Genomic DNA, 25,195 nt, shown 5'->3' with positions numbered 1-25,195 from the left:
GAGGCTATTTGGAGACTGACTACCACAAATAGTAACTAAAAGTGAAAATTCAAGAAGTAATATTATAGGCATATTACTTAGAAAGGTGGAGATAAATACCAGCAGAAAGAGGTTGCTCCTAGGAACGGGAATGAGAACAGGAGCAGAAACTGCTGGTTTTCATTATAAGCCTTGTAGACCAACTTTAAGACATATTTGTATGTATTACTGTGATTTTTTTTTAATTATGAAAAACCGCCAAAGCACACAGCCATTTAATGTCCCCAACACCAGTAGTAGAGTGATACATGGATTATATAAAGCACTCATAGAATCTGAATCTGTTAAGGATCCTTTGGTATGTGGAAGATAGTGTGTGTGATCTTGAAGGACAGTTTATAGATAATAAACCTAAAGTTCAGTGAAAAAGAGGACATAGTGACAACCTGAGCTAGAATCCTTGAATATACGTGACACAAAGAGATGAGCATTAGGTAATGAGATGCTCTGGCATTTCACTAATGTGGAACTCAGGTGAAGGGGGAAAATAGACTGTTTTGCTCTTTCTGAAGAGTAGAAAGTTCTTAAGTGGAGTTGTTTATGTGGCTTGGAGCTATAAATGGCAAAGCTTATTAAAGGAAATATCCTTTTGGCAGATAGTTGGAAAGCACTTTATAGAACTCCCCAGGCTAAGAGTGTGTCGGCAAGGGTTTGATACAAATTGGAGAGAGTCAGCCTCTGTCGCTGTGAGAGCCATGCGCCTGAGCCCTGGGGGTCACGCCGAGTACTGGCCAGTCCACAGCACCAGTCATTCCAGCTGGCTGCTACCAGTGTCATTTGCCTCCTTCAGAGGAACTTTGGGCTCCTTGTGGTCTACCACAGGTTGGTTGGTGCCCAAAGACCACCCCCTCAACATTTGTGCCCATGATGCCTGCTCTGTGCTTGCTCCCCACATACGCCCCGTATTCAAGTCTGGTGTCGTTTCTCCTCATCTCTTCCTGTTACTGTGTATTTACTCTTCTTGAGGAATCTACTGTTAGGAGCTCCAGGGTTCTTGGACAGTTTATTCCATTCACCTTCTGATAAAACCGGGCTTGGGATAAAGCATTAGAGAAATCAGGTTGGTGGGGGAGTTGGGAAGGGTGCAGTGAAGACTGCCGTATAAGCAAAAACTACCACTTGAGGCATTCAGGTTCATGTTTTTTAACCATTTGAATACCTCATTAAAACATATTGTTGACATTCTTTTACTATAACTGAGTATATTGAATTTAAAATCCTTCAGGGTCTCCATGATAAGCCTCCGCTGTCATGTACTGGGATGCCTTCAGTACCATTCCAGTGGGCAGAGGCTTAAGTTGTGGAAGGGGCAGATTGGGTTGTTGTATTTTCGTTCCTCAGTGTCTGTCTGTATTTTACTTTGCCCACAGATTGGGGACCACAAATTCAGTGCTCACCGGATCGTCTTAGCAGCCTCAATCCCATACTTCCACGCTATGTTTACAAATGACATGATGGAATGCAAACAGGATGAGATTGTAATGCAAGGAATGGACCCGAGGTACTAACTTCCTCCATTAGGTTTCACAGGCTTTCCAGGTGCAGCTCCAGCCCTGTGTTTGGTGCCATTCAAGGGCCTGCAGCAGGACATAGTATCTAGCACGCACTCAGCAGGTGATTAGTAAACAAGGTAGAACCTCAGCCAGTGGCCTGGGACAAAGTTAAAATGAGAGTTTCAATGTATTTTTACTCCGTTAGAGTAACACGTTTAATAGGAACTAGGTACCAAGATTTTTTTAAACTAGGACTGGGTACAAAGGTGGTGGTGTATTATTCTCTGCACTTTTCTGTGCTAGCCATTTTAGCTGGCAAAATAGTTTTTCAAATAAGTGTCTTCATTCATTACTCTTCTCATCAGTCTAGAACAGTGTTGTCCAATAGAACTTTCTGCAGTGATGGAAATGTTCTATTTGTGCTGTCCAAAATGGTAGCCACTAGCCACGTATAGCTATTGAGCACTTGAAATGTGACTAGAGGCACTGAGGAACTGAATTTAAAATGTATTTCATTTTAACGCATTTAAACTTAATTTTAATTAGCCATGTGTGCCTAATGGCTACTGTATGGGTAGGGCAACACAGGTGTAGAAGGTGGCAGATATTGTGGTTGTTTGGTGAATGAGAAAATTGAAGCTAAAGGAGGTCAAGCCCAAGGTTATCTAGTTAACCAGTAACCTGTCATTTTTTGCCTACCCTCTTAATCTCATAATGTTTAAAACTAGAGGGAAAGGTGCTAGGAGACTGTGGTGTCCTCTAGATGATTGAAGGTGATTTGCCCCAATACATGGAGAGGATTTATATACCCACCGCAAGGCAGAAGTCTAAGGTCAGCTACTTGTAAGGAAAGACACAGAAGTGGGTCTCCAGGGGCATTTGTACAGCATCTTCTCTGAGGTCTGTGTCTGAAGGAGCTGTGCTAATCACCATGCACAGTCCAGGTGCTTCATTTAACAGAGATAGACTGAGCACCTGTGACTGTGCTGCAGTAGGCACTGAGGTATAGCAGTGATAAAACAGAAAGCACCTCTTATTGTGCCAACTTTCTAGTAGAGGGGATCTGGCAGTAAACAAATACAAGTGCCTGACATGGCTGGGAAGTGAAAGTGATGTGAGACAAGTAAAGCAGAGTAAAGGCTAGCGAATGATGGTGGGGGTCTGTGCTATTTCAGGGTGATCAGGGAAGGCTTCTGTGATGAAGTGACTTTTGAACCAAGACCTTAATTGAAGTGAGGGAGTGAGCCATCTGGGGGAAGAGCCCTCCAGAGGGAACAGCCAGTGCAAAGGCCCTGAGGTGAGAGTGTGTTCAGCATGTTGGAATAGAGTAAGGGGGCAAAGAGTGGATGGTGATGAGGTCAGAGAGATGGAGAGGGGCCAGACCACCTACAGCCCTATAGACAGGTTTTGGATTTCATTCTCAGTGTGAATTGGAAGCCAGAAAAAATGTTGGAAATCTCATTCTGGAAATTTATCCCAAAGAAATAATCCAAAAACATTATTTATAATGGCAGTAAGATGGTAATAGCTAATATGCCTACCAATAAAGGAAATAAATTATAGCATATTTACATGTTGAAATATTATATAGCAGCCACTAAAAACAGTAAACGTGAAAATAGCGTAGCAACATGGGAAAGGCCTGTGTAAGTTTTATGTAATTATATCCATACACTTTATATGTGCAGGTGAACATGAACTAAAAATGAGCCTAAGAAAATGACCCCTGTTGACTCATTCAGTAGTGAGATTGTGGATAATTGCTTTCTCTTTTTAGCATTTTCTGTGATAAAATTATTTCGGCAGTAAAGACAACTTAAGTAGAATGAGTCTTTGGCTATGGCGAAATAATTATTCCGTTCAGATAGCTTCTCAAAGGGCATGGGCTAAATGGATTTTAGAGCACAGCCCATCCATTCCCCAGATAGTGATGTCAGCTCACTTAAGACTTGAGTCTCCTGTGGGCCAAGACCCATCTCTGAAGAGCCTCTTTCCTCTTTCCTCTAGTGCCCTGGAGGCTCTGATCAACTTTGCCTACAACGGCCACCTTGCCATTGATCAGCAAAATGTCCAGTCATTGCTAATGGGGGCGAGCTTCCTGCAGCTGCAGAGCATCAAAGACGCCTGCTGCACGTTCCTCCGAGAACGGTGAGGTGATGTGGTGGGCCTGGCCCGGGGTGGGGAGCATGACCATTTCATTCCTGGAATCCTCTGCCAGTTTGCTGAGTCTTTGGGGCATACAGAGTTTTATGAAGAGAGTGAGCTGGGAAGGTTACTCTGCAGAAATGACCTTTCTTGAAATCAATATCAAACAGTGCCCAGTTCTTTGGGATGAACCTTTGAGGAACGTGATTTATAGAACCCTGCCTGTATTCTCCCTTGGCCTGACATGTACCTCTTCTTCTGGTCCTCTCTCTCCAATCTGACCAGGCACTAATTTAGCTGCCTGTTCTCACAAAACCAATGTATTCAGTGCTCCTTAACTCTTCCACAGACATCTCCATCTTTGTTCAGCTCCTTCCCCCTCCTTGAATTTCTTGACCTTCCTCTTTCCTTCAGCTCTGTAAGAGCCCACCCAAATTTCACCTCCTGGAATTCTCCGTCCGCCTCAGTCCCCTGGGATAATCATTGTATGCTCTTTTAGGGTAAGGACCATGGATTATACCTCTACCTATGTCAGGAACTTAGCAATGACCTTTTGATGACTGAGCAGATAAGACTCTTCCTCCCCCTCAAGAGGCAGAGCTCTCAGTCATAGGGTAAAAGACACCGTTTAATCACTAGAGGCTTGGGTGTGAGGGTTAGTGCCGGGCTATACACAGGCAGGGAGAAACCAGGACAGCAGCCCTGTGTCTGTGGTACTCTCCAAGGCCTCCACCTGAGCTACCCTGATCACCAGGTCCCTGGCCTTAAGACCAGCATTTCTCCTATCTCAGATCTGCCCTCCTGAACCTCATCCTCTCTTAGAGCTGACCTCCCTGTTTCCAATTCCTGTTCCACCAATCCAATTCACTTAGCAACTCTGTGGATCATGCCTGCTGTCCACATGCTGCCCCTATGGTGCTCATAGATATCACTGAACACTGCTGTATGTGCGGCAAGTCATAATACCTGTGGTGATGATGCCTACCATGCAGGGATGCTGTCTGCTGGGCATGGATGAGTGGTTTCATCATGAGGTAGGTGGTCCTTTTCTGGGTTTTGTAGATGGAGACCATGTAGTGAGTGGAGCCCCAGACCTGGCTTGTTCCTACCCTGGGATGCCTTCTGGGTTCTGCTGGAGGGATACATGGGTGAGGGGTCACATACTCTCTTTCCTACTCATTTGTAAGCTTCTTAAGGACACAAACTGTGCTTAGTCCATTTCTCTGTTCCCACAGAACTTGGAGAATGGTTTTCTGATTAAGTAGGCACTCTGGAAAGGACTAAGTTGTCCACCTGACCAAGGGAACAACAGCTCCACCTAGGGGCTTTTGAGGTCATCACTGTCAACACTGGATCCTGTCTCTATTATAAAGTAGTGTCACCTAAAAGATGCTTAGAAAAGTGATTTTTAGACGAGTGCAGTTTTTACGTGCACCAATGACATTTTAGGAAAACGTTCTTAAAACACAAAGGCTGATGTTTTGAGTCTGTCCTTGACACTTTTTCATTTAGCTCTGCGAGACTCCTTTTGAACCTTAAACTCATACTTTATTCCTGTTTTATTCCTTACCACAGGCCCCATAGGCTTGGCCTGCTTTCTGTTTTCCCTCCAACAGTTACTGTCGCTGCCTCTGTTCCTTGGGGTGGTTCTCCCCAAGCCTGGCTGCAGAGTATGATGGGGTCTCCCAGCTCCCTGCTTCCTATGTGCCCTTGAAGACAAGCACATGGCCCTTCAGTTTCAAGATTTGATTACCAACGACCTGAGGGAAATCATTCTGAGCAGTAGTGGAAAAAATGGTGCACGACAGAGCACAGAGAAACCACAAAGCCATCACAGTTGTTGGAACAGTAGTTCCTGAGGCCACTCTGCCTGTTAGAGCTTCCGCCTGCAGGTTTTTTTTTTCCTTGTGGCCTTTTTTCCCAGCTTTCAGATGTATGGACCTTATTGTTTTTAGGTGAGCACTGGCGCTGTGTATATTCCAAAACTCTTCTATCAGAACTGGACTAGAACATCAATACGTCAATGAACCAATCCACTAACTTAATTCAAGTCACTGCTTCCTGCCTCTGATCAAGCATTACATCTTGTGGCCTCCTTGTTTGCAAATTCAAGCTATGTCAACCACGAAGGAGGTTGTGAAGTCTCTAATGAAAGATGTGGGCCTCTATCTGCCCTTTTGGTTTATTTTCTCTCTCATCGCCCTCCCACTCCTGAGACGGCCCCTTTCCGGCCTGGTAGCTCTCCCTCGTCTCTCCCCACTAATTGCCTCATAGACTTCCCACATCCCATCCTGTTGGATGTGAAAGCCCAGTTCAGTTGAAGGTGTGTTTTTTGTTCAATATTATGCCAAGCCAGTCAAAGACAGCCAAAGGTAAGGTACAGGAATCCTAATCTGAGAGGGAGAGGATGGAAATGTATGCCAATCAGCAATATTGATAATCCTTTCCCATGTCTTCAGACTCTATCCAGTACCCAGTCTATGACATTTTGAATCCTCCTCTTGAGTTGATGTCAGAGCAATAGGGATGAAAAAGCACATGCTGTAGAGGCCCAGGGAAGGTTTATCCTCTTATCTGCCATACGTGTGTAAAGTGCTTTTAACAGGTCTTGTTCCGTCACCATAAGTGCTCCAGGAGAAAGGTGTTATTTGACAGATGCCTGAGCTGACATCCTGGCCTTGAGCCCTGTGTTTCTCACTGGCCATGCTGCCTTGTCCGTGTGTTGCTCAGTGCTCGTGTTTCCTTGGCCTTTGGAAATGCACGTAGGTTTCCGAAGCAATGGACAGAGCCAATTCAGGCTGGATGAAACAACAGCTTTGTAGAATTTAGACTAGTGACAAAGCCGGGCTCCTGAGATGCTGTGCCTCTTCAGTCCCTGACAGGTCTGCTGTTGTAGGACAACGGTGATTATTAGTTAGTGAGTCTAACTTTGTGCCTATAACCTGAAACAGCATGGAGGAAAAGGAAAAGAGAGAAAGCATTCTAGTGAAAAAAGTAAACCTGGGCAGTTTTAACGTGTTAAATACCATCTCCCTCCATAGATTATCAGTCATAATATCAAAATAAGAGAAGGCCCATCCCCCAGTGGCTGCTGCTGTCACCAAGATTTCAGAAGCACATTGGGCTCATTTGGGATTTTCTCAGATGCAATAGTAGTAAGAAAACAACCATAATAAAATCAAGACAGCAGCTAACTTCATACCAGGCACCATGCTGAGTGCTTTTCCTACATTCTTAATCATGGCCAGAGCCCTAGGAGATAAGTAACTGTTGTCATCACCTTTTTCCAAGTGAGGCTGTTACTGACACTTAAGGAGCCTAAGGAACCCGCTGAAGTCACCCAGTGAGCAGCAGGGCCAGGATTTACTGGGTGTCCCTGGCCCCATGAGTGCAGGTCTGCCTCAGGGTCATAGGAACGTGCACAAGAGGCCAGGGTTCGGTCTCACCATCACTGCTTGCTTACAGAGGGACTATGATCACATTTCTTAGTTTCTGTGAGCTTCAGTTTTCCATCTAAAAGTGAGAACAATTGCTACTTTGCAGTGTTGTTTAAAAGATTTTAGAAACTGTGTATGAAAGGCCTAGCAAAGTACTTGGCTCACTGATGGTGCTAGTAAGTGATAGCTGCTGCTATTGTTTCTGCGTGTCTGAACAGTTAGGCCCAGAGCGCCTCTTTCTGTTTAAAACAGACAGAAGTGTAAGGGTGCTGATGTTAGAAAAGTCATCTCTTTGCTTGGTTTAAACTCCTATCCTACAACTCAGTGCCTTCCTGGTGATCAGAGGTGGGTACTCAACCAAGAATGTCAATGGCTGAAGGAAAGCATACAGGTTTCCCAGTACGCGTTCTCCTATTCTTGTCTCCTGAGAGCTGCTCCGCGGGACTTCCCAGAGAGTTCATTCCACCTAGACACAGAGCACTAGGCCTGAAGGCAGGACCTTTGAGGATAATCTGTCTTAATTTTATACCTTTCCAAGTTGAGTCCCAGAGAGTCATGTCTGATGTCACACAGGGAGTTTTTAACAAAGGTAAGGACAAAGCTTGTTTTTTTTTTTTTTTTTGGTTCTGTGGCTCCACCCAGAACCAACCTGAGAATAATCAAAGATAACATTCTTTCTTTCTCTAATTTTTTTCTTTTCATCTTTTCTTATGCCAAAAGGCTTCACCCCAAAAATTGCCTGGGCGTACGCCAGTTTGCTGAGACAATGATGTGCGCTGTGCTCTATGATGCGGCCAACAGCTTCGTCCACCAGCACTTTGTGGAGGTGTCCATGTCAGAAGAATTCCTGGCCCTGCCCTTGGAAGACGTGCTTGAACTGGTGTCTCGGGATGAGCTGAACGTCAAATCAGAGGAGCAGGTCTGCAAAGCACGGCAGCATTCTGCAGGCGACATGGCTGCTGCTCTCTCTAAGCTTTGTTTTCTGTTTTTGTTTTTTTTTTTACAAAATGAAGAACATGATGTATATGAAGCTATTGTTTATTATGGGTTTGTTTTATTATTTCCTGTGCATTTTCATGAATTTTTTTTTTGCATTTTAGTGTGTAAAGAATATTCAATTGATTTTATCAACCCTACTTCCTTATTCTTGGGTGTTCAGGTTATTTCCAATATTTACTATTAGAAATTATGCCACTGTGAACTGGAAATAAGCATAGATAACTTTTTGAAAGAGTCTTATTCTAAAGAAGAGCAGAGCATTGTGGCGGTCAGTGGGGGTGAGAATATGAAGTCAAGTGGGGTGTTTTTTTTTTGAGGTGAGAGAAATTGTATTTTCTCTGCTGATGGGAATATTCCAGAAGGGAGGGAAGAATTGGGGATGTAGGAGAGACGGGAGAATAGTTGCTGGAATGATGTCCTGGAGTGAGAAGAGACAGAGTCTGGGACACAAGGGGTGTGTATTTGATAGGACCGCAGGCCGTTCACATCCACCACCGCAGGAGGGAGAACAGGACACCCCAGATGCAGGGGGAGGGGCGAGTGGGAAGGGAGATACTGGTAGAATCTGTTGATATTCTCTGCTGAATTGTTTCTTTTATTTTCTCAGCTGAGAATGAGAATAAGGAACAAGTGTTAGAAATGTGAGGCGAGGTCAAAAGATATGAACTAGGCCTCTAGGAGAGGGGGAGAGTAAATGGTTTTTGTTCCTCATTTTGTTAATGTGGTGGATCACATTGATTGATTTGCGGATGTTGAACCATCCCTGTGCCCCTGGTATGAATCCCACTTGATCATGGTGTATGCTGTTTTTAATGTGTTGCTGTATTTGGTTTGCCAATATTTTGTTGAGGATTTTTGCATCTATGTTCATCAGCAATATTGGCCTGTAATTTTCCTTCTTTGTGTTGTCCTTGTCTGGCTTTGGGATCAGGGTGATGTTGGCCTTGTAGAAAGTGTTAGGAATTTTTCTGTCTTCCTCAAGTTTTTGGAATAGTTTGAGAAGGATAGGTAATAAATCTTCTTTGAATATTTGGTAGAATTCTCCAGAGAAGCAGGGGGAGAGTAAATGGATGATGCTAGGGAAAAAGAGAGGACTTTCTAAAGGAGCCAGGGCCTGATGAGATTAGCAGTCACATATTTAAAATAAATTGGTCAGCTCTGTTGTGTTTTCTGTTAGCCGCATATACTGCTGCAGGTGCAGAATAGGGGGTGAGTTGAGTTTAAAGAGCTGGACTTTACTTGGGGGGGGCGGAGGGTAAAGATTTTTTCCAGGTGAGTGTGATTAAGGGAGATAGGAGTGTAGCATGGGAATTGAGGGCACCTGCATAATAACCCATGGAACCCATGCTGGATGAGAGAGGTGAGGAAATAGGCCAGAGGAGGGACCTGAGAGGGAGGTTATGGAAGGGTCAGCAGTGTCACAGGCTAAGTGGAGGCAGTGACTAAGCTGGAAGGATTAGAGGCAATAGTCAGGCACTGGTATGCTTAAAATAATGGAAGATGTGAAGCTATTGGCAGAGCAAGATGTGGATGATCATAGGGTCCTTGAAGGACAAAGAAGACATCTTCTGGGGGTGGTCAAAGAGAGCCTAACCAAGAGTGTAAGGTGTTAAGAGTGTAGGGTGTTAGTAGTCAGAGAGGAGTGAAGGATGATCCTTTTTGTTCAACAAAGGTGTGGTGCAAGTTTTCTTAAGAGGATAGTGAGTAAATGTTACTTTGAGCAGAGGCTGGCGAGCGCTGGATGAGTGAAGGGTATTGAAAGTTTGGACCTGGCCCTGCAAGCACTGGAAGCACTACTGTGGCAAGGCCTCTGCCCATTTGGTCAGTTGGGAAGTCTAATCAAGGTCCATGGCAGAGCAGCTTGGGATATTTGAAATCAAGAGTCCTAGTCTATCATGAAGCTGTGCTTCAGCAGGAGGAGCTCCAGCCTCCAGGAGGCAAGCCATTGGGAGGTTAGTCCCAACTTAGCTCCTATCCTTAGCGTCTGAAGAGCCCTCACCCCTGAATATTAGAGAGCAGTAGAAAAATGGACCCTGAGCTTGGCAGCATGGGTGCTGAGATTTAGAGGAAAGAGCCCCATCCCAAGAACAAAGAGTTCTGTCTCTAGCTCTTCCACTAGTTAATATGACCTGTGGCAGCTCACGTTTATTGGAGTGATATGTTCTGTAAGGGCTGTAGGGTTTTGGAGGGAGATGTTCTTGTGGCTGGAGCCATTAGGGAAGGCTCCTCAGAGAACATGGGGCTGGAACCAGGCCTTAAGGGGAACGGGTTTGGATAAAGACAAGGAGATGAGGGGGCATTCCAGGTGAAGGGGACAGCCAGCCTGGCTAGAGTAGGGGGTGGTGGAGAGAGTTTAGGTTAGGAGTAGGGTGCAAGAGCAGCAGGAAGGAAGGTAAACAGGTATTTTGTTGTGAGGCAGAAAGGAATAAGGAGCCATTGGTGGGTTTTCATTAGAAAGTCATAATGAAAGCCAGAAAACTTTTCTAGTAGCCTAGGCTTGTGTTGCAAGAGACTGGACTGAATGGAGTAGCTGCAGAAGTGGAGAGAAAATAATGGCTTCAGGAGACAAGCGGGAGGAAAGATTGATGGGTCCAAGAGACTGCCTCAGTGTATGCAGTGGAGGGTTTGAAATTGGGGGTACAGGGATGTGGCCTCTGGTTGGAAGGAGTTGCTGCTAGAACTTCCACTCTCTGTCGTGGCAGGTCTTTGAAGCCGCATTGGCTTGGGTAAGATATGACCGGGAGCAGAGGGGGCCCTGCCTGCCCGAGCTGCTGTCCAACATCCGCCTGCCCCTCTGCCGGCCCCAGTTCCTGTCAGACCGAGTGCAGCAGGATGATTTGGTGCGTTGCTGCCACAAATGCAGGTGAGCAAATGTGGGCCTGCACAGGACACTGCCGAGGGTCTGGACAGAAAAGAGAACTTGGCCACTTAGGCCATTTCTGTGCCAGCTCAGGGGAGGAAGGATTGAGAGTGGTCAGTCTTAATTCATGGCACACGGATGGATCTGCTTTCTCTCTAGAACCTGGGGAGCCTGAGTCTTACACCTTGGGCAGAGAAATGTGTCAAGTGGGAGCATCAAGGTAGAAGGAGCTTCCTCCACTCAGTTATCTGAGGATTTTCTAGCATCCCCATCCACTGAGCTATTTATGAACCTATAGGCATCTGTACTGCCTGCCCTGACTCTGTTCACACCCAACAGCCAACTTAGTGCTGACCTCCTGGTGCTCCTTGCCCTCTTCAGTGAACATTAGTCAGTGTGCTGGCCTCAGGTGGGTTTGCCATCTACAGTGATGGGCAAGGGGGAAACATGTTCACCAGCACGAAAAATTTACCCAGAGTAAATCAATGACAACATGGTACAGCAGAGCTACCAAAACAGGTCAGAAGACGGCAGCCCTATAGGAGGATTGTTATAAAAGTAGAGCAGCAGAAAAAAATGTTCCTCCTCCTTCAAATTGCTTGTCATAGTCACAGCTAGTTCAGGAGGAAGTCAGTGGCTTAGTGTAAGCGGTGTGAATGTGTGTGTCAGATAAAGGTCAAGGCGTGGCTGAGGTAGCCGAAACCTCGTGATGAGCAGTCTCAAGGGTGCTGTTGAGGAGTTTAAACTTGATTTTCTGATAACGTGTAGTTATCAGAGGTTCTTAGAAAAACAGTTTGGACTGAGTGAGAGGTGGAATGGAGGGTGGGGCTGGAGGCAGGGAGCAGTCAGGAGCACCTGGCTTCTGCTGCCATGGTCCAGGTGAGAGTTGGTTAACTGCAGGGCGTGAGCCACAGGGGTGGAAAGGAGGAGCTGGGGCTGAGTGGTAACTGGATGCAGGCTGCTTGTTGAACCTCCCCAAGGCCAGCTATTCAAGGCACAACCCTGTTTGTCTTCTGCCAGGTGTATGCCTGTTAGAAGATACTCACTCTGACTAAACTAGAGGTGGGCTCTACTCACCTTGCCTCTCCAATTTTGAGCATGTTTCAGTAGCTGTGTATGGTTTCCTCTGGACTCACCTGGGTTCTTTGAGAGCCTGAGTTCTTTGAGAAACCTTCCAGGTTTCCGCTACCATTGTGAGTGAGGGAGCCAGGCTCAGAAATACAGATGTGGACCAAGTGGGGAGAATACCTCCTGTCCTAGCATCTTGCACCTTATTCCAGGGACCTGGTAGACGAAGCAAAGGACTATCACCTCATGCCAGAGCGCCGGCCCCACCTGCCGGCTTTCAGAACTCGGCCTCGCTGCTGCACGTCCATCGCTGGGCTTATCTATGCCGTGGGGGGCCTCAACTCAGCAGGTATCTTGCAACTCCCCTTTGCACAGCCCAATCTCGGACTCCATGGATGAAGAAGCACCAAACAACCTAGCCTGGCCCTCTGGTTCCTCTCCTTTGTGTGTCACCACCTTTGTCCCTCTTGTTTTTATGTAATTGTTCTGCAGTTAGAGCATGTCAGATATTAATACCATTGGATTAGAATATGAGAGCTAAAAGGGCCTTTATAAATCCTTGAGGCCTAGCCCCTTTACCTTACAGATGGGGAAATTGAGGCCTAGACAACTTTAGCTACGTTTACACAAGTTGTTTTTGGCAGAGCAAGGACTACGACTCAAGCCCTGATTCCTGAGCCAGCACTCTTTCCCTAATATCACGTTGGCTATGGGATTTACACAGCCCTGGATAGGATGCAATCAGAGACCCACTTCTGTTACCAGGCTAATCACATTTGGTCACATGGATCTCTGGGGTTAGACTGAGAATGTCACCATAAGAAGGAAGATTCTCCAAATACACAGGGTCTGTCGTTGTCAATAATACTTTTTACTCTTCACCTCTTACCTCCTGTGAAACACACACAAGCTTTCAGTCCGTGTGTCATTGGCAGCTCTTGTATCATACAGTCAGGTTTTTGGGAAAGCTCCTTGGGGCCCCCTCTCCTCCTGCCCACCCAGGCACATTGCAGGGAAGGAGAGATTTAGCAGAGAGGGCAGTGTGGACACCTGAATTTTTGCAGTACAGTGGCACAGGGAGTTGTCACTTCTGATGTGAAGGCCAGGCCTTTTCACGACGTCAGTCAGGTTTGTGGGAGGTGGGGAATTGCTGGGCAGTCCTGGGCAGTTTTGTTTTTAATTGAAGGTTAATGAGAGGTGGGTACTAGTCTCTGCTGCTTGTTAACCATATGACTTGGAAAAGGTGAGACCTCAACTAGTTAACTCTGGAGTGTGGCAGGTGCTAAGTGTCCCAAAGCAGAATAAAACAGGCAAGGGGATTATTTTATTTGATCCTAAAAAAACCTGACAAACAAAGTAGGGTTGGAATTATCATTCCTCGCTACTATGACTACTATTTATTTACTTATTATTTATTGAGCACTTAATATGTTCTAGAAGTATGCTAGGTGCTTTACTTATTATATCATTTCATCCTCACGGGAGCTCTGCCATAGAAATTATTTCTGTTTCACATGTGAGAACAGAAGATGGGGATACAAAGCAACTTGCCCAGGGTCACTTGTTACTAAGTGAAAGTTGGCATTGGAACCCATGCCACTCTCTGTGGGCGAGCCTCCTGCATTGGGGAAATAGTGTATTCAGTTGCCTTCATCTTTGGCTTTAGGCAGGTGGAGTACCTCATTGCAACTTAAAACTGCCCTCTCTAAAAAGTAAGTGCCTCCTGTCTGATTCTGATTTTCCTTAAAGAATTAGGTTTGAGGGTCCATCATGGCTGAAATTTCTTAGTGGGCCCTTCTGGCTTGAGTAATTCTGTGGGAGGAGCTGATAGAATCAAGTCAAACGTTCCATGTAATCATTGCCCAGCAGCTGTGATCTAAACGAGTGGTCTCCTTTGTTTTAATTTGAGTAGCAAATTTTTATGCAGGTGATTCCCTGAATGTGGTGGAAGTGTTCGACCCCATCGCCAATCGCTGGGAGAAGTGCCATCCCATGACAACAGCCCGCAGCCGCGTCGGTGTGGCTGTGGTGAACGGGCTTCTCTATGCCATCGGCGGGTATGATGGCCAGCTGCGGCTGAGCACTGTGGAGGTCTACAACCCGGAGACAGACACGTGGACGAGAGTCGGGAGCATGAATAGCAAGAGAAGGTATTCTGGAAGCCTGAGCATACACACTGAGCATCTGGGGAGCGCCATGCTAGACAAGCAGACACGCAGGGGCACATAATAAAGTAAATACAAGTTCTGGCCTGGGAATTTCCTTCAGCCAGGCCAGCCACTGCCAGTACCTCCTGGGAGCCAGCCCCCATCGCTTAAAAGTAAAATCCCTGCCTTGTTCTATGAGGAGCTTGGGGAGACGAGGCACAGACATGTGGAAGTTGTATTGTTATTTAAATGCCAGTTAAGAACTGAAAATGTGTGTTATGGAAGATTCGAGGAGAAAGAGAAACTGGACTGGAACGTCTGGAAGATTTCAGGGAAGAGGTGGGATTAAAGTTGAATCTTAAAGAATAAGGAGGATTTTATTAGTGATAAAAGGAAACACGAGGTGTTTTTCTTACTTTCTTTCCCCCAGGGTCCCTGTCAGACTTATGCTTTCACTACCCAGAGAGTATATGAACCATAGTAATGTTCTTCAATTCAGGGCTGCCACACATTTCCCCGGGCATGAGCACATAGGTTTGGTGAGGTGGACCAAGCTTATATGTCTCTTAACACATTCCTACTACTTGTTTCCTCCATCACTTGCCTGTTCACATTTCCTCAATAAGAAGTGGGATTAGAGGACATCCAGTTAGTGCCTCCATTTAGTCTTCTTAGGGCTAAAGTGACAGGTGGCATCTTTCCTTACAGCCGACATGTGTGGAGTATTTACCCAGTTGGACAGTGGGAGCTTTGGAGTGGAGGGTGTAACTGGACAGGTTCTTCCATTCTTCTCTGCCCTCAGTGAGGCCGCACAGAAGAGTGGTTTCAAATGGCACTCTGATGTTTCTCTTCGGGACTGACAGGAGAGGAAAGCAGTCCAGGGCCTCTACTGTTTAACCAGAACAGCTCTGTGTTTCTCTCTTTTACATAATGAGCTTCCTTGACATATGCCCAACTTTAGGGGATAAAAGCTAAGTGAAATTTTTTTTTTGAAAGGGGCAGTTTGAAAACTACTGGACCAGTTGCTTTTTTTTTTGAGGAAGATTAGCCCTGAGGTAACATCTGCCGCCAATCCTCCTCTTTTTGCTGAGGAAGACTGGCCCTGAGCTAACATCCATGCCCATCTTCCTCCACTTTATATGTGGAACGCCTGCCACAGCATGGCTTGCCAAGTGCTGCCATGTCTGTACCCGGGATCTGAACCGGCAAAACCTGGGCCGCCAAAGCGGAACGTGCAGACTTAACCGCTGCGCCACTGGGCCGGCCCCTGGACCAGTTGCTTTTTAAGGCCCTTTCTGCTTTGTAATTCTGTGGTGTAAGTATTTGCCTTACAGACCCCTTTGTCTGCTCATGCTTTGGGTTTTCTACTTGTAAGATCTCATGGCTGAAAAAAAAAAAAAAAAAAGATTCAGTGACTGCATATGTGCTGAGGAAGAAGAGTCAGTGTGGAAGTCCTTTGCCACATAAAAGTGTCATGGCCATAATACACATGTTCTGTGTTCAGCAGTGTTTGTGTGTGGCCTCGAGTCGGGAGGAGTCTGCCTTTATATCAATAAGACCAGATTCACAAAGGGTCAAAGTAAGTTCCTTTTGGAAGGAAAAAATATGTCCGTGAGATCTGTTCTTCCCAAGGCGGTGAGCTGACGCTCTCCTGGTTCCTTCCACCGGCTCCACCTCGGGGCTTCCTTTTCCTCTCCTTGGATCCTTTGCAGCTTTCTGTGGCCTTCAGTGACTCATTGCTCCCTGTCTCCAACCATGAGTGCCTTTTTCGCTCTGACTGCAGTCAGTTGTTCTTCCTTTATGTCTGCTCTGGGCCACTGCCTTGCTTTCAATGTCACAGGGTTTGGAGTATTGTCTGGAAGGAGAGTCCTCTGGGTGATCCTTCCCCTCGCTGTGGCTAATGCCTTGTTATTAGTAGCATGAGCCCAGCTCCATTTCATCCCCTTTAAATTACAAGCTACCTTAAAATGTTCTCAGTCACTTCTCTCCTGACATCCCACACAGCTCTCTGTTCCTGCCCATCGGTGACAACCTCCTTTCTGCCATCGTCGTTCCTTCCCCTATCGTCCATGGCACTTCTCTCATGGACTATTCCAGTCTACACAGATCAGCATTTCCCCTTATCCTTTCACACTTGTCTTTACCACTTAGTTGACAGTTAATCTTACATGGTTTTTTGGCACCACTTAATTCATATTGTTGTTGAACTCCTGTGTTACTACTACTGTCTACTTCTAGAGGGATAGTGACCTATCTAGTGAATTTGTGATCTTCCCACAGTCCTTCCCTAAGGCAAGTTATTTTCCTATCTCAGGCTGTTTTAGAGTCTATTACCATCTCACTCAAAGGGACATTATGTGGATCCGTTTGATTTGTTAGGTACATTTGAAAGGTGGCAGTAAGCCTGGTATATTTTATTTTCCTGTTTGTAAGATACCCAGATTCATTTTTAATCTTCTCCAGCATCGGGTTTGAAAACTGACTCGAGCAGCTCGGCATTTGTGTTTAATTTATCCTGAGGCTCTGTCTGGAACAGATTACATGATTATACCAGACGCCTGGGTCTTTGATATTAGGGAGCTTGGCATGGTGAACAGCATGGGAGTCAGGCTTGTCTCATTTTACTCTGAGCATGCCTCTCACTGGGCAGCCTCAGCAAGAGAGCCCAGCCTCCCTGAGCCATGGCTGCTCATCTGTACAGTGATGATGGTGATACTTTCTTGCAGCGTGTGGTGAGGCTGGAAAATAGCAAGTGTAGAGTACCTGACATGTGTAGTAGGCATAACAAACAGAAGCTGTTGCATCACCCATTAAGACAAATTCAGGCCATGTAGGCCCACATATGTGATGAAAAGACATCTGTCAAACTTGATAGTGAATTAAATGGGAAAATCAGGGTAACCCAGCAAACATATGCTGGGGGCCTGTTATGTACAAAGCACCACCCTAAGCTCTGTCAGAGTCACACAGATGAAGATCCCTGTCTTCCAGGAGGTCCACACTTGTTAAGAAGTGGCAGGTAGATTCCCAGTTTCCCATGGTGCCAGAACGTAGCACCTGTGGGCAGGAGCTTTGGCTTGTTCACCACTCTAATCCTAGTGCCTGGGACAGGTGCCTTGTGAGTGCCTAATGCAAATCTCATGAGTGAGTGAGTGACTGTGACAGGTGCTGTCATAAAGAAGCTGCTCTGGAAGTGTGGGGCTGGAAGAGAGTAATTCTTGCTGAGAGATCCAGGACAGAAAGAGAGAGAGAGGAATTTGATCTGGGCCTTAAAGGTAAATTAGAGCCTGAGCATGGCAAGGTGTAAGATGAGCATTTCAGACAGATCAAGGACTAAGAAGAAATAAGGAGGGAGGTAACCGCGCGCAATGGGGTCGGAGGCAAGAGGAACCACAGGGCAGCTTCTTTCCCTTCAATTTTATACCTTAGTCAACATACATGGGATTTAGGTGTTTTCTAGAAAGAGTCATGGGTGGTTAGGTTTACTTCTCAGTGACATGAGGGGCTGCCCGAGGAATTCTGAGGCCCATGTGGGATGACAGTTCTGTCTGTTTCAGTGCCATGGGGACTGTTGTGCTGGACGGGCAGATCTACGTCTGTGGGGGCTATGATGGCAACTCTTCCCTCAACTCTGTGGAGACCTACTCACCTGAGACGGACAAGTAAGGACTCCAGCTCCCCTGGGGCAACCGGAGCTTGCTAAACAAAGATGAAAAATTAGAACTGTAGCTTTTTATTTAAGCTTCTCAAGGATAGAGAATATCGTACCTTTTTAGCCCCTATAGTACCTTGCATATAATTGGTATATAAAAACCTTTGGTTAAATGAATGAGTGATTAAATAAATTTTAGAAGCCAATAGTCTACATAGATACTTGGAAACATTCATTTAATAGTGTGTACCTCTTAGCTAAATCAGCCCATTTTAATGGAAATGCAGAAGAAAGGGGATAAAAAATAGATCAACAGCACTTTCTAAAGTAGGATACGTATGATTTGGGTAGGATATGATTTGGGGGAAAAAAGCAAGGAAAAAAGTTACATGGTCAAATGGTCAAATAAGCTTGGAAAATGTTGGTATCTGTACCACCAGAGTCCTTATCTTTCCAATTGACATTTTAAAGGCTCTGAAAAATTCTGTGGTAGGAAACCCTATTTAATCTCATTTTATATAACATCTATCACCATCTTATGGAATTATTTTGTGGAACACTCTGGAAAACAGGGGCAAGGTTAACCCAAATTTTTCATTTCGGTATTTGAATCTTCTCATATTATGTAACAAAGTATAAGCAAATTTTAGTTGAATGGCTTCATCAGAATGCTTTTAAGTCAATATTCCATTCACTTAACCAACTTACTGTGTATTAGACAGCAATATGGGTATCTGAGATCCTTAAATAGCACCCAGTCTGCTGGGGCCACAGCGCGTTGTGATCATTCTACCCTGGAGACCTGTGTCTGGAGCTCTTGGGCACAGAGTGGGGAACATCTTCATCTTCCCCACAGTGGGGAGAGGCAGGGTTGCAAGGATGTCTTCTGAGGGGAGACCCATCATGGATAGACAGTGGGACATGTGCATCATAGGCAGAGAGACATCAGGGAGAGGCTCAGAGATTAGGAAAAAAAGTGCTCAGTGTGACCAAGGAGCAGGCATGGGTGGCACATGGCAGGAGGTAATGCGGGAAAGTAGATGAGGACCAGGTGATAAAGAACCACGTTAAGGAACTTGGGCTCTGCCTTAGAAGAAACAGTGAGGAGCCACTGGAGGGATGTGCTGTGTGGAGTCAGGATGGGCTGGTCTGAAAGCCAGGCCACCTGTAAGGAGGCTGTTGCAGTGGTCCAGAGGAGAAACCAGAGGTAAGATAGTGGGGATGGGAACAAGCAGTGACTAGGAGGCAAACCAGAAGGGACGTGGTTGACCACAAGAATGTTGAGAATGAGGGAGAAAAGGACATAAAAACGCTGAGTTTATAAATACAGCAACTTGATAGCTCATGGTCCCAGTAGCAAGACCAGGGAGTCCAGAGGAGGAGCAGATCTGTAGAAGAGAGAGGCCTTGTTTGGGACCTGCTGATTTTGAGCACCAGTAGAGAAGACTAGCTTCAGATCTGAGGCTTGGGCAAGAAGCAGCAGCCAGAGAGAGCCATCAGCAGAGGTGGTGGGAGAGAGGAGATAAGAGGTGAGGAGATTGTCCAGGGCGAGAGGGAACACTGCACAGTTTGCCCAAACCCTCCTAAGCTGTCAGGAGGACAGCAACACCAAATCTCATGGCTCCCTTCCTACTTTGGTTCTTTCCCGAAGGTGGACAGTGGTGACCCCAATGAGCTCAAATCGCAGTGCTGCTGGGGTCACAGTCTTTGAGGGCAGGATATATGTGTCGGGTGGCCACGATGGTTTGCAGATCTTCAACAGCGTGAGTATGAACTCATCCTGGGCTAAGAGTACCTGCTCCTTCCATCTTTGAGAGTCAAAGGCAATTCTTTGGGAAAAACTTCAGCTTTGCCATTGCTGGGTAAAGTATCATCTAATGAGGTGTCGAGCCATCTGCTGTGTGCTCTGAAATTCTTTCAAGAATGGGAGCCAGTGTGCACAAAGGAGGGGCAGAGTGTAGCCATGCCACCCCCTCCCCGACCCCCACCCTGTTCTGTTTTCCATTGAATGCTGTTTGAGACCTGGTGAAATTCCCACCCAAAGTAAGCTCAATTATATACAGTGTGAATTTGCAAACAGTTGTATTCTGGATAATTTGTTTGCAATTGAATTTATTCTTTAAAAATACCTCGACAGCCATTTAGTGGTAGTTCCATAGTGTCAGTCAGTGCCGTGGTAGAACACACTCTGCACAGATTTCAGGAGACCCGGTATGATCCTGGCTCTGTCACTACATAGCAGTGCATCCTTGGGCAACTCCTTTGTTTCCCCAGATGTAAACAGGAAGTGTCAGATGAGGTGATCTATAAGTCCCTGTAAGCCCAAGAGCCAGTGTGCAGTTGAGGAAACTGGGCACAGAGCCAGAGCACACACTGGCAGAGCTCCTCGTCCCCAGACCTGTCACTGGAGTCTGACAGTGTGTGGGCCACTGTGCCCTGCGAGGTTCCCCTGTGGCCTGAGCTTTGGCCCTGACTTGCCTGTACCTCTCTCCCCACTGCAGGTGGAGCACTACAACCACCACACGGCCACCTGGCACCCGGCAGCTGGCATGCTCAACAAGCGCTGCCGGCATGGAGCCGCCTCCTTGGGAAGCAAGATGTTCGTCTGTGGGGGCTACGATGGCTCTGGCTTCCTCAGCATTGCTGAGATGTACAGCTCTGTGGCAGACCAGTGGTCCCTGATAGTCCCCATGCACACACGCCGGAGTCGGGTCTCCCTGGTGGCCAGCTGTGGGCGCCTCTATGCTGTGGGGGGCTATGATGGACAGTCGAACCTAAGCTCGGTGGAGATGTATGACCCAGAGACGGACCGCTGGACATTTATGGCCCCCATGGCGTGTCATGAGGGAGGGGTTGGCGTGGGCTGCATCCCTCTCCTCACCATCTAAGGCAGAAAAGGTGGGATGTGGTGGGGTAGGGATCTGGTACAAACATAGGCTCTTCCTTCCGGGGACAGTCCCTCTCAGGAGAGGCAGTGGACCAGAAGAGAGGGTGAAATGTGAGCTTGCCGGAGGTACAGTTTTTCCAGGTGCTGAAGTCCTGCCTCACTGTGCTGCCCTTGTGACCTTCAGGCCTAGGTCATCAAGATGCACAGCATGGGACAGAAGCCTCTCTGGGTCTTGCAGCTGGTGACACGGGACTGCTTTGCTGGTCCACACGTACACAGGCTCCATCCAAGCCCAGCTCCCACCTGCCACAGCTCTGTGGGCCACCCACTTGCAGAAGGCCTTCCATCTGATGCTCCTCCTCGCCTGCTGTTCTCCAGCCATGGGGTGGCCAGTTTGCCATGGGGTGGCTGCAGTGGCCAAGCCTATTGGAAACTGGGGTGTGGCTGAGAGAGGGACGTACTCCAAGTGTTCTCACTGCCTGCAGTGATGCAGCCAGAGCAATGTGCTAGTTGCACACAAGCACCTCCTCCTTCCATCTTAGGGCACAGAGGATTTTTGACCTCATTGCTGGGTAAGCAGGGAGAAAAGAAGCTTTTCCTATGTCTAATTTTGGGATTTCCATGAGGTCTTTTTCATCTTGTTCAGGAATAACAGAAGAAAAAAAAAGATACTTGAAAGAAACTGAAGGAAATTTAAACAAAGAAACACTTGAAAGAAACTAGAAAGAAAAATACTTTTTTTTAAATGAACATTTTTTGCAAGAAGAAAATGTAAAAGACACTAAAGGCAAAAAAATGTGTTTAAATGGAAAAACCACCCAACATGAAAAGGGCGGTATCTGCTTCCACATTCGGATCCCAGGGTCCTGAGGCCTCGCACAGCACTTGGGGTTCCCTCTGAGCCCCAGTGTGTCTGGAATCAGTGCAGTCTTGACTGGTCCTGTAGCAAGGTGCTCATGGGGTTTGTCTTCACACCCACCATCAGAGGACTTTTTTAATCATAGGCTTAGTGAGTTGGCTGCATTACTGCCACTCTTCTAGGTGGGAGCTCCCAGCTCATCGCTGGAGGCTCCAGATGCCCCTGTGGTTACCTCCCACTGCCACCATGACGCTCATTCAGATTCTGCACTCCCACTTTTCATTCCTTCCTTAGTTGACCAGCAGGAAACAGCAGGTCTAGCCAGCTTCTCACTTGCCCATCTATCTATCATTCTTGGATAGTTCTCCTCATTATAATGCTTCTGGGGCACATTGACCATTTGTACCTCTAGAACCTAACCAGGGACTTGGTCCTTCCACCAGCCATGGGCTGGCTTGGTCCAGTAACCTCGTCTACCCAGCCAGTCCACTATCCTCCATCTATTCGCCAATTCCAGGGGTCTGGCCTCCCTTCAGCCCCTGGCAGACTGACCAGCAAGATGGACCTTTACATTCAAGCAAAGCTGGCGTTATGATATAAAGAACTAAAGGCTGAAAGAATCTCTTGCTGCTGCAAAGAACAGATTTTATATTTCTTCCTTTTTGATCTTAGCAAATGACCTCTTGAAGAGACTCCTTGCTCCTTCTTCCTCCTCCCTGGATGGGACCTTGATGCAGCACAGCGGGCCCCAAACAGGAGGACGCTTTCTATTACCAGTGCACTGGGCAGTGGGGCTGTCCTTCAACTGCTGCTGCCAAAATCTGCTTTTATAAAATTCTTCCAGTAGAGACTAAAAGAAAATATAATTTCTTTAATGCAAGACTGGGTCTTAGGGTCCCAATCTCCACCTGATTGGTCTCCTGTCCCTTGCTGCCTGCCTGGGGTGGCCTGGAAGCCTGTTCAGAGAGGCACAATGTGGAGCCTGAAATCCCAGGACTGTGAGGTTTACCAGTCTGTGCAATCGCCATGTATCCAGAGGGAAGTACCTTTGTTACCTGCCACTTAGGAGCTGGGCCTCTGCTACACGCACTTGAAAGTGGTGTTTTTATTTTATAAGGCTCAGCAATCTGATACAGTTTAGCCTGGGCTCGTGGTGGAGCTCTGGCATTTCTCCTTCCCTCTTGGTTTGCCTATAGAGGTAGACTCAGAAGGTAGTTGGGGTCTGTGTCTCCTGTTAGAGAGGAGTCTATCAGTACCTGTCTCATTGTTATAAGCCCCTTTCTTCTGTGAATTTGAAGCAGCACTGACTAGCCTGGACTGTGAAAGTGTTAGGAATCAAGCAGTGGGCCTCTCCAGGTCCTTAGGATGCTGGCTGGCCCAGATTTTGCCGTTGGGGATGATAGATCATTTTCCGATGGTCTGCTGCTCTTGTGGTGGCCTTCCTAAGTCAGTGTTAGAAGTTACACTGCTGCACCTGAGGTCAGTGTTTCCAAGAGGAAGTCAGTGCTTGGTTCTGGGCTCTGAGCACAAGTGAGCAAACACCACCATTTTCACACTCTTCACAGTAGGTTCCTCAGTCTGATGGTGAATGTCTGTTTGCAAATGGTTGGTCTGGCCCTTGGGTGTGGGAGCCTTTCCAATAACACCATGCAAGAGAGAGACATCACCCAAGGATACTGTGAAAAGGGTGTAAGAAGGAGGCAGGACAGACACTGTGCTCAGTGGACCTTGGGATCTAGCCCAGCTCTGTGCAGAGGACTGGCATTCACTGTCCTTGGCCATTTCCCCTTCTTAGATAACACACACAGCCTTCTCTTCTGTATTTCATCTGAGATCAAAGCCAGGAGGGGAGCTGAAGACCAGCCTTTTTATTTGACCGCAGAGACGTGACAAGGTAGAAATTCTGTTCCTCCCCTCCAATTTGTTTCCCGGAAAATCTTACTTCCTTTTATTTATAGAATGCATGTCTTTTGTGTTAAGAGACCAAAGAGAAATAAAGAGTACACTCCTAATATCTTCTTGCCCTTTCCTGATTTATTTTTTAAATATTAAAAATAAATAATATTTTTATTGTAATTCAGTGAAAAAATATATTGGACAAAGTAAAAATATTCCTGTGAAAATAAGGGAAAAGCCAGACGTATAGCATAAGCAATCTTTGGAGAGACGTGTGTATTTTATAAGAATGGGTTCTGGTGAAAAAATATGCAAAAGACTTAATTAGCATGTTGCACATTCGCTCCTGTCCAGATCACCACACTTCTCTTGGATTTCCCCTTTTCTTCACTCACAGCCTAAAACTCCAGAGTCCCCCATGGAATGTGGCTGGTCTGTTGACTGCCTGGAACCAAAACCTCCAGCTCCTTTTTGATGAGGATAGACCACAGGTGCTTAACTTTGGTGCACATAAAAGTCACTGGAAATTTTTTAAACCACAGATTCATTCATAGAGCCCTCTCACAGACCAGTTCCCTAGGGCTGGGGTGCAGCTCACTCACTGTGGTGTAGGCAAGTTTCCATGGTGATTCATATGCTCATGACAGTGTGAGAAGTGGACTCCTGTGTTTCGTTTCCACTTCCCCAGATGCAACCACATTCCAGATCTGCCTTTCTGAGATTACACCCTGTTACTGTGGTTGTGGCTGTGAGGAAATGCTTCATTCACAGTTTTCCAAAAGTCAGCTTATGGTCAGTCTCATCCACTGGGTGATGGTTATACTCTTAGGTCGCAACTTTATTTTTTAAGTTTTTGGGAGGGTATGTCACTCCCACACACCCCACCAGCACTTATTTCACACACAAACTGTCGATTCTCACCTGGTCCTCTTAGGAATCCGCACACAGTAGGTAGCATAGCTCATTTTAGCATAAGCCTCAGAAGGGCTGAGTAACTGACCTGATTCATCAGCTAAGTGGTAGTATTCTCGAGAATCGAGACCAGATCTCCACACTCACAGTCCAGTTCGCCTGAGAGAAGCAGTGTCTTTGAGCTTTGAAGCAGCTGATCCATCCAGCCTCCATGCCCAGTGTGTGGAGGTCTGCTGCCCAGTACTGTGATGGACCTTGGGGAAGCAGACTGGGCAGCAAGGGAAAGAGAAGAAACCATGTCTGGATTATAGAAGGAGGCACCTTTGTGCTGAAACGGAGGAAGCCAGATGATCTGCCAGCTGTGTGCCGTGGGAGAAAGGTCAAATGCCTCTAAAATAATAACAGCCCTTTCCATGTAAGCTAAAGCCACCTTGCTCAACCAAGAGCCCATGGGTGAAGAGTGGACCAGTGAGCTCTAGCTAGCCTCATCTGCTTGATTTTGCATTTGGTTTTTTTGTTACTGTTGTTAGGATTCCCCTCCCCTCAAAACTAGCAGCAGAGCCCATTCCTCTTCACCCCAAAGATAAGCACTACTGGTTTTTACTGCTGCTCGTAGTAACACATTAAACAACCAAAAAGTAGCAAGGGAATCACACAGTTCTCATAGAAAGTACCCCAGTCTTACTGTTTCCAATTTCATCTCTAGTGGCACACAGATGTTTCTCTTTAACGGAGCTCAGGTCCCTATTTATCTTTTTCTAGGTTTGCAATTCAGGATAAAAACACAAATGCCATGCCCTG

General features: G+C 46.4%; 1 protein-coding gene across 17 annotated transcripts in view; it reads left to right on the top strand.

Annotated features, from left to right (window-relative positions):
• Nucleotides 1-23,600, top strand: part of KLHL18 (kelch like family member 18) — a 57,149-nt gene extending 33,549 nt beyond the window's left edge. For 6 of the 17 annotated variants that reach the window (XM_070575596.1, XM_008520301.2, XM_008520298.2 and 3 more), the window contains 9 exons: nt 1,410-1,540; nt 3,540-3,680; nt 7,835-8,033; nt 10,816-10,976; nt 12,254-12,390; nt 13,954-14,191; nt 17,746-17,850; nt 19,492-19,603; nt 20,342-23,600. In XM_070575596.1, the coding sequence (XP_070431697.1) occupies nt 1,476-1,540; nt 3,540-3,680; nt 7,835-8,033; nt 10,816-10,976; nt 12,254-12,390; nt 13,954-14,191; nt 17,746-17,850; nt 19,492-19,603; nt 20,342-20,728 (1,545 nt within the window). In that variant the 5' untranslated portion in view covers nt 1,410-1,475 and the 3' untranslated portion in view covers nt 20,729-23,600. Of the gene's footprint in view, nt 1-1,409; nt 1,541-3,539; nt 5,633-7,834; nt 8,034-10,815; nt 10,977-12,253; nt 12,391-13,953; nt 14,192-17,745; nt 17,851-19,491; nt 19,604-20,341 lie in introns of those variants that run through there. The other 11 variants (XM_070575598.1, XM_070575595.1, XM_070575594.1 and 8 more) reach the window with 5 other exon arrangements.
• The last annotated feature ends 1,595 nt before the right edge of the window (nt 23,601-25,195 follow it).

This window comes from Equus przewalskii, chromosome 15 (assembly GCF_037783145.1).
Source record: "Equus przewalskii isolate Varuska chromosome 15, EquPr2, whole genome shotgun sequence".
Lineage (NCBI taxonomy): Eukaryota > Metazoa > Chordata > Mammalia > Perissodactyla > Equidae > Equus > Equus przewalskii.
The sequence above is the reverse complement of the archived record's forward strand: the minus strand, read 5'-3'. Positions and strand labels throughout refer to the sequence as shown.